Source organism: Stegodyphus dumicola, chromosome 1 (genome assembly GCF_044657685.1).
Source record: "Stegodyphus dumicola isolate Sdum_Otavi_A_Nest chromosome 1, ASM4465768v1".
NCBI classification, from domain to species: domain Eukaryota; kingdom Metazoa; phylum Arthropoda; class Arachnida; order Araneae; family Eresidae; genus Stegodyphus; species Stegodyphus dumicola.
Genome location: NC_140768.1, coordinates 85,892,360 through 85,902,239, shown reverse-complemented (window position 1 = coordinate 85,902,239; position 9,880 = coordinate 85,892,360). Strand labels below are relative to the sequence as shown.

At 32.9% G+C, this 9,880-nt stretch overlaps 1 protein-coding gene across 2 annotated transcripts in view; it reads right to left on the bottom strand.

Moving 5' to 3' along the window:
* Positions 1 to 7,963: 7,963 nt before the first annotated feature.
* LOC118181597 (cytochrome P450 3A56-like) overlaps positions 7,964 to 9,880 on the bottom strand; it is a 62,625-nt gene continuing 60,708 nt past the window's right edge. For both annotated transcript variants that reach the window (XM_085817348.1, XM_035350752.2), the window contains one exon: positions 7,964 to 8,227. In XM_085817348.1, the coding sequence (XP_085673474.1) occupies positions 8,218 to 8,227 (10 nt within the window). In that variant the 3' untranslated portion in view covers positions 7,964 to 8,217. The remainder of the gene's footprint in view (positions 8,228 to 9,880) is intronic.

Here is a 9,880-nt window from a genome sequence, read left to right as displayed (position 1 = left end):
TAAAACATACGTAAAATTTAAATTCATTCTGTAAAGACATTAGATATTTTTTTGAAGCAGCCAAGATGAAAAATGAGCAATCGCCTTTGCCGGGAATTGAACCACGGACCTCTGGAATACCCGCCCAGCGTGCAGAACCACTACACTCCGAAGGCACGCTAGGAAGGCGGGAGAAATACCTTATAATTCTTCAAATATGTATATAAAGATACTAAAATGTTTATTCAGTTTTTAAAAATTTTGTCTATACTATTATTAATAAACAAAAAATTATTTATGCTTGATTACTACTAGACTAGTATGTGACTACTGTTACTCGTATCTTTCCTTGTATAGAACGTTGTTAGATTCACTAATTTAGTAAATGCAATTTATCGATTTTAACGTAAAAGTTGAATTGCTGTATATGAAAATACTTTTCAAATTCTCGAAGGTATATTTAACGCTTTCCTTTTTGCGTATTTGCCATTCTCATTATAAGCGCACTGGTGGGAGTAATTTTTGATTAGTTCGCACTCAGTGAATTACTGCTTAAGATATAAAGTTAAACCTGATTTCATTTATGCTAAACATTTATTTAACCTTCCCGGACTGCGAATGAATTGTTGTCCCTTCTTTATCTTGTTCCCTAAAACACTATGTAAATATAACAGAGGTAAAATTAGCTAAGAGCTTATTTGTAATTTGATCTACATTACATAACTTATCAACCACTTGCTGCGGGATGAGATATAAAAAGAAAAGAAATATTTATAAAACAAATAGATTGGTTTGGTTTATTTAATTACGGCAAAGCACACTAGGACTATCTGCTTAAGGGGAGGGATGCCTTCGTGGAGGACTTTCTAAAATAAACTGGCTTGTACACACGTTACACATGGGGAAAACCACGAAAACGCCCATGCAGGCAGCCGTTCGCGGGATTCGAACCTCGAACCGAACTACCAGTGTTCAGCGACTTTGCCGCTCGGCCGCTGGGGCGCCAAAAAAAAACAGAATATTAGAGACTAATAACCTGGCTTTAACATGGCTTCGAACGGTCAATGCTAGCCAAAGCTAGAAATTCAGCAAAATTAATACACCTGCTATTGCAGCTGAAATACACTGATTGCCATAAAAATTTGCGCACCAAGAAAGAGTTGTCAGAATGAAACAAAATTCCCCATATGTAAGTACTACTTTGATATAAGTAAGTTATTAGAAAATCAAAGAAAAAAGAAACATTTATTGCAGAAAAAAGTACAGAGGAACGGAAGTTTTAGTACTCTGTTGGACCACCTCCAGCGCGAATGCACTATGCGATACGAGCGGGCATTGAGGCATACTACTTCCGTATGATGTCCTGAGACATCGCGTTCCACAGTTGCTGTAAATGCGCCTCTAGTTCGGCCAATCTCGTAGGCTGTCCAACTTGCCATCCCAAATGATCTCGCATATGCTCGATTGGTGTCAAATCTGGGGATCGAGCAGGCCAGGTAAGGGTGTTAATGTGGCTAAGGCAGTCTGCGAGATTCGTGCTGTGTGTGGCCTAGCATTTTCGTGTTGAAAACAGGCTCCTGGAAGCCCTGTCATGAGTGGCAACACACGTAACTGAAGGATGTCCTGGACGTACCGCTGACCTGTCATTGTGTCATCGATCAATATTAGGGGTGACCGTGTATCGTAAGCAATGGCACACTATACCATCACACCTACTGTGGGAATGGTGTGTCGCTGTAAAGCGAAGGCAGGATTGAGGCGGTCAACACGGGACCTTCACACACGAACACATTGTCATTAGTGGTCAAATTGAATCTAGATTCGTCGCTGAATACGGCCTGGTTCCTTTCCGTTAAATTCTGTCGTGCGCGACACATTCCAAACGGAGGCATCGGTGGGTGGGTGTCATTGGCAGCACACGTAATGGCAACCGCGATACCAGATGTCCTTCAAGTAGGCGCCTTGCGATGGTTCGGGAATACACAAGGGTCCGTAATGAAGCTGCTGCCTGTGTCTGGATAGAGGCCAATGAGGCAGTTAGCTCTACTCGTGCGTGTCGTACGATGTGACGGTCTTCTCAACGACTGGTCTGTCGAGGGCGTCCTGAGCCTGGTCGCCGTGTAAATGACGTCGCTTCTGTCCACTGGTTCCAACACAGCTTCACAGCAAAATCAGAACAGCCTACCTGACGAGCTACTCGCCGAGCTGACCACCCAGCATTCATCGTCCCTATGATTCTTCCCCTGTCGAACTCCGCTGATATTGGCTTCGATGGCGGCTTAGCGGCATTTCTACTTTAGCGTTTCCTTAGCAAAAGATTAAGTACACTGAAAGAAGCTCTGCTTATCTGTTCTATACTCCAAGAAGAACGAAATTCAACGCCGTCTAGTGACATTACGCAATGCTCAATCACGCTGCATTTCTAATCATTTGCATATCTATCCGACATGTACCATCAAACCAAGTTTCGTTACGATCCCACAATTATTTCTTGGTGCGCAAATTTTTATGGCAATGAGTGTATAAGAGTTGCAGCATTACTAGGTGAGTTACCAATCCTCTCTCTCTCTCCCTAACCTGCATTTGCGTTCTTACTCCTTATTTAAACTCGTTTGATTTGCATTACGCTGGAGCTGATAAAAAAGAAGTGCAGGACAGTTCAGCATAAGAAATATCGTGCAAATTTATGTTAATCTTTCAAAGATATATATAAACTTACTCAAATAAATTTATTTAAACTACAAAAGTATCATGTATTACCAAATTATTGAATTTTTCGTATAGATTTACTTTAGGTATGTTGCGCAGTTTTACTAGAGCAGTAGTCTGCGGAAATTATGTTCCGTGCATCAAAATAAAAATTCGAAAAGAAGATTATAAAGTGTTCACACTAGTTGACTATTTTTTATTAATTAAAAAATATAAAGATACATTTAGTTATAAAGAAGTTTTAAAACTTAATATAAAAGTGTTAAAAATTATGCAAAGGAATATCTTTTGCAATTGTATGTAAAAGATTATTTTCACGCACAGCTATAAACATTTTAATGCTCTTCGAAATAACTTTTTGAGTGAAAAATCTTTCTCAACGTATGTGGCAACAAAAGCAAAATGTAGAAATGAAAACAGAATATGAAATGCGATTCCAGACAACATGCATTATATTTAGTGACAGGGAATGCAAGCAATTCCCTGCCACTAAATATAATGCAAGGGTAGGTGATACCTGAAGAACGAGCTGATGCTATTAATGAGTAAATTACATTAATTTTACGTTAAAATTTTAAAAAATGAAAGTATTAACATATCTTTAAAACAAAATAAAAAACTCACTTTCTTGCAAATAAAATTAAGCAACAATGTTATTATTTTTCTTTTAAATGAAGACCTATTTCTATGCCCACGGAAGTAAAACAATGAAATTAATTTTTTTTAAATGTAAAAGCCTATAATATTGTTTATATTTTTATTCTACTAGCAATAATCAATGACATTACTTTTATCTATATAAAACAAAATAAATAATCTTCTAATTAACTAACTATAAATTCAATTTAATTTACTAATAACTATAGTATAAATACTTACTATACTGTAAATTAACTATAATATACTATAAATTAATAATATAGTAGTAATTATAAAGTATTTTATATTAACTACCAATGCCAAATTCAACTAAAATTTAAAAAAATATTTCTGTCTTTGTAAGTGTAAAATCTTAGGATATTAAGAATGAACTCTCTATGATATATTATTAATTTTTTAACTTAATATTGCTTATTCAAATAAATGAAAAATTTGAAAAGATGAATAACTGCAGTTTTGAGAAACTGCCATGGAGGTAATAGAAGTTCTACTGCACCTAAAAAATTACAAATACATATTAAATACATATTCATAAAATATTAGGTTCTGCTCTGTACGGCTACGCTACACTTGAATATAAGAAAGATCATCAGGTAACTCTATAGATTGATATCAATAAGATAGGTTGGTTTCAGTTACTGAATATTGCTTTTTTGAGCTGTTTTTTCTTATCCAGTCTGCTGACAAAAGCATATTTTATCAGTACATTTTATTTTATAAAAAGGATCTCTGATATATCATTATACAAATTTTATTTTATCTTTTTATAAGAGTTCATTCTTGTAATTTAGCTTTTAGCAAATCTTTTTCAAAATTAAGCATGAAATGCGTAAGCAAAAATTAAAAATAATACATACTCATTCATTTTTGCAGATTTTTGTTAAATGCTTATCTTCTACACTGGAGAAAACGAAGATGAGACATCTGCAAGTTTAACATCAACTTGCAGATGTCTCATCTTCATTATAATAAAACATATCCTAATCAGTAGCTGAAACTTGCAAAATATCCAAACTAAAAATACTCTAAGATTGCCTTAAACGGTTACAGATGGTTTTGATATTTTGTCAAGGTGGTCACTTTACAGAATATGACTAGCGGTGATGCTCAAAGCAGTTAGTTAATTATGATTTCAAAAATACTGGTCATTTTTTGAAGAAGAGAAAACCTCTCTTTGCAAGAGATTTTGCAGTTATAGAATTAGTTATATACCTTTCATAATTCATTTTATTCAAGCAAATTGTAAAAGAATAAACAATTATCTTTAATTTTAAGAACGAAGATTTATAATGCGAACATAAATTAATTTAATTTCTATACTTTAATTTTCCCTATCTGTGGGAAATCTTAGAATGTTAAAAGACTGACATCATTGTTCTTGTTATTCTATTTATATTGCTTGAATAAAAAGTATTATTTATCTGCATATTTTTTCTGCAATCTACATTTAAAAATTAAAAATTATTAACAACAATATTAATGGAAACTTCAGAATGAATATTGGAGGCATAAGCAAAAAATATAAACACAATAAAAGAAACTTCTGATAAGGATTGCTGTGTAAATGATGTAAATTAAACCATTTTCATCTTATAAAACGAAAATTAGAAACCAGCTGAGAATTAGAAATCAGCTCAATAAAAAATAAATTAAATCTTTGGAGTATAAAAAAATAAATTCAGTGATATTCGAAATATCTGGTCGTAAGGTACGTTTTGCGCCAAAAAAACGTTCCTTACGATAAGTTAAAAAGAAAACATGAAACATTAAAGTTAGAAAAGAAAACATGAAACAGTAAAGTTAGAAAAGAAAACATGAAAGCAGCACCTTTAGTTACGGGTAGTAATCATCCTCCAAATCTATGATTTTCTGCCAAGGTTTTGGTAGTTTTACAAAGCCTTCGGGACCAGAAACTTAGTGGCCCTGATTCCAGTAACAAATGAACCTCATTTCAGACATCCTGTGCAGAAGGGAAAATAGCACCAGCAAGATGTCACAGCAAGTGTGAAAAAATGTAGAAGTCCCGAAGGAACGATGTTGAAGCTAAGTGGTGAGTGTGGAAAAAATCCCACTCGAGTCCAGTCGATGAATGCAGACACATGTGGTCTTGCATTATCTTGATGGAACATTACTTTATTGCGCCAGAATCCATTCCGATGCTTTTCCTTGATAATAGCGTCAACACGGACTAGCATCTCGCTGTACACTATATTGTTGCGGGTTTTACCATTTTTCAGATACTCTGTGGATAATACCACGGCAAACAGATACAAAACATGATCTTTTCGTTAGTCAAATTGCGCTTTGCAACTCTGCTGACGGGCACATCGGGCGCAGACTAACCTCCTTTTCGGCCTGTGTTGCTGAAGTAAATTCACGTTTCATCACAAGTGACGATCCGGTCCGGACAGAATTCTGTCCTTGCGTTGACATTCGACATTAATGCAGGCCCGAACACATCTGTTCTTATCTGCTTCAAGCAACTTATGCGGCACCCAGCGATTGAACTTGTACGTCAAACTTATGCGAAGTATAGCGCAACTAGTGGAGATGGCACTAACGTCGAACTTCTTAGCAAGCTGTCAAAGCGGTTGCGTACTGATCTTCTTCCACAAGTTCTAGCAGGCCGGCTTCATCAACATCGGTAGGCCAGCCAGAGCGCTCTGCTTCCTGTACGTCATAGTCCTTGGTTTTACCAGACTTTCGGTACCAAACTTTCACAGTGTCATATGATACAACATTATTACCTAAAGTTGCACACATGATTTGGTGATATGCTGTTGCTGACCTTTTGCAATGATTGTTCTAAGTAAATGATTGTTCTAATCTGGTAGCGTGATAGTTCCATTTCAGACACCTTGCACATAATGATAAAGATATTGTTTTTACATATTTCACAATACAATGTTATAAAGCATATACAGTGCATATACAGTGTTATAAAGTCTTACTCTTCCATATGCCAGAAAGCGTTTAATAAAATTGATTAAACATACCAATGGGAACTGTTTGCGCAGACTATATTTGCAGTGGCGGGAAACTTTCGTTGAAACTCGATGTATCTTTGGAGTTATCACAATATTTTCACAGAAAATTATAAAAGATAAAAAATTAATTTGAGAAACCAAAGAATGATTCATATTAGCAACGAAATACAAATGGAGTAAAAAACATCAATTGATTTTTTTAGAATAACTTTTTAGTTATTAGTGGACATTTAAATGCATTAGTTTAAATCATTATTATTATTTAATAATTATGTCATTAATTGCAGTAATAACAGAAGTTCACGAGAGAAGAAAATTTTCAAAGGACATTTACCGCAAAGAAAAGACAAGGAAAAGTCAAAATAATTATTAATAAGATAATTATTAAGACATAATTAATAAACTCCTCAACATTATTAATAAACTACATTATAATAAACTACAGATATAAAAACCACATTATTAATAAACTCGAATATTCTAAAACTTAAAATTTCGTGGTTTAGCATTCCTGAAAATGATAATTCTAATGCAAATGTTACCTTTTAGAATCTGTGCGCAAACACTTAATGTGTGTAACTGTTTCTCACTTAAAATGTTTATCTGATACATACCATTTAAACCACATTATTATCGTTTAATCCCGAGGTACAGTGTACTTCAGAATGATATCTTAACTAAATATCTCTGAAATATTTGACCGTAAGCTCATGGATCTAATTTTAAAATGACTGAAATAACAAAGTTTTTTTATCTACATCAAATTTGGTTACATTCAGTTGCTCAGAAAAATAAATCTGAGTATAGAAAATGTCATTGTAGTATAAAATTTTCATTGCCAAATTAGAAAATAAGCTCAAGATAATTACTACACATATTAGGGCTCATGTACAAATTGAAAAGATAAGGTCATTCACGTTAAGGAGGTGGAAACAATGACATAATTGACTGTTCCCTTTTTCCTTTTATACGATAAAAATGATTTTATACGATGAAAATTTACCTAAATTAAACTGTAACTTCCTTATCAGAAGTTTCTTTTATTGTTCAATAATATTTACTTATACCTCCATATATATTATGAAGTTTCCATTAATGATATTATTAATAATTTTTTATTTCTCAAAATAGATTGCAGAAAGAATATGAAGTACAGATAAATAAGATTTTTTTTCAAGCAATATGAATAGAATAACATGAACAGTGATGTCAGGCTTTTAACATCCTAAGATTTCTCACAGATAATTTCCTTTAGGTATGGAAAAATTAAAGTATAAAAATTAAAATAATTTATATTCGTATTATAACTCTTCTTTGTTAAAATTAGAGCTAATTGTTTATTCTTTTACAATCTGCTTGAAGAAATGAATTATGAAAGGTATACTTTAAACAAAAGATTTTAAGAAACATTCCTGTTGTCTTATTATTCATTAAACAAAATACCTGTACGTAGTAATAGAGAGCACGAAGATATGGAATTAAATATTCTTTGCTTATACAATGAATACCAACTTTGCAGAATGAAATTTTATCTTGAAAAACAAATTAAGAAGTATCTATATAGTTTTAAAATACAGTTCGAAATGTGAGAGCAATCATAAAACAAAATTTTAAATGGTGAACTAAAATGAGTATTTTCTTTTCTTTATTAAAATCTAAAAATACGTAAAAAAGTACATCATATATGAGATTTTTAATATATATTGGAAGTTTTAAATTACTATCTAATAAAAATAAGATATCTGGAAGTTCACATGTTGACGCCTTTTCACAAAGCGACTAACTTAAGATTAACTTGCTGTCGGAGTATCGAGTTCTGTTCTTTTCTCTATCAACAATGGAAGCTCTTTGACGCTTAACAATCCAAAGCCTGGAATATACTCTAGAGGTTCCTAGAGAGAAAAAAATCACATTAACAGTTTAAAAATTTTCCTGATAAATATGAGTAAGAATACACAAATGCAAGTTATAAAATTTTAAGCTCAAGGTATTTAAAACACTACATATTTCTGTTTGCGTTAAAATTGCAAGCATATTTCAACAAGAGGGGGAAGTCTCTGCGGCTCAAAACTGTCATCTTTAAACAAAAAGCAATATAGCTATTCATATTTCTGTTTTGGAAATTGGTCTTGAAGGTTTAAAATGTATGTAATTATAGAATTATGTCTTTGTAATTTATGGTTTAGTTAATTAATTGTTAGTTAGGAGAAATGTCTAATGAATTTAATTGTAGCTGATTTTATCATAAAAGATGTGACATCAAATGACAGTAACATAACTACCTTCTTAATAAATTAGTTGAATATTACCACATTCTTTAAGTGCAATATTAACTCATTGGAAGACTTTATTTTACAGAAAAGTAACAGAGCAGCTCTTTTTAGATGCTTGGAAAAATCCAAAATTAAATTAGTAGATTTCATTCCGAAAGAATGGACCACCGGGTTTTGGATAATAAAGAATAGCTTCAATGCTATCTAACCAAGTACACAGAAATCATCAACAACAGCACACATGCGTAAATTCCGTGAAAATTTTCGCCAAAGAATTCAAAAGAAATAATTTTTAGTGTAAAGTACTCTTCTTATAAAACTTGTTACAACGATGTTTCCAGACAGTACATTTTTTTAGCTGCCCTATTAATGACATGGCAAGATGACAATTGACAAGTTAATTCTGAAGGCGCTCGTATGATGTGTTCACATTTAACTCGTATACCAATAATTACGTAAAAATAAAAGGTCAGATGGCTTATGAGTTTGGACTAATTGAACCTTCTTTGGTGACAATTGCTAACTTAAAAGAAAATTTTCTGTAAAACGTGGTTAGCCGAAAACAACAAAGATGAAAAGTAAACTAGTGAAAGTAAGTGATCGCGAAAGAGAAAAAGGACGGAGGCAAAAATGTGTTAGATTACTCGCCGATGAAACCAAAATCCTCTTATATGTTTTTAGAACTACAATTTTTAAGCCCATTTGTTACGATTTAAATTCCTTAACTTTCGTTTTCGTCAGTTCGTTTGGAAAATGGTGTAACGTTTTGCGCGCTACGCTACGCAAGACAAAAAATTTTGTAGAGTTTGTAAATTTTGTAAACTTTAAATCTCTGGATATTCTTGCTCATGTGCAGACTAAAAATATATATTGTTTGATGTGGTCAGTGCGATTAGTATTTTCAGACCGGACACCTCTACATCATATTATTTTTGCAAATTTATGTCACTTTTGTGTTATTTTTTGTATATTTAGGCTGAATGCATGAAGACCTAGTCAAACTACACCACCTGGCTTCGGCACTTTGAAAATGTTCTTCAGAGAGAAAACTCTAAAAAGAGAATTAGGATAAGACTGTGTGAGAACTGGATTTGAATTGCATGCAAGCATATCAAACAGGGACGGAAGTGTCGTTTCATAATTTGTGTATTATAATTTTTGTTTGCTTTTTATTATCAAATTAGTATTTTCGCTGTTTAAATTAATTCTGAAGGTTAAAAGAAATCTGGAATCTACAAGACAACAACTATCTTTTGGAAAGAACAAATCAAC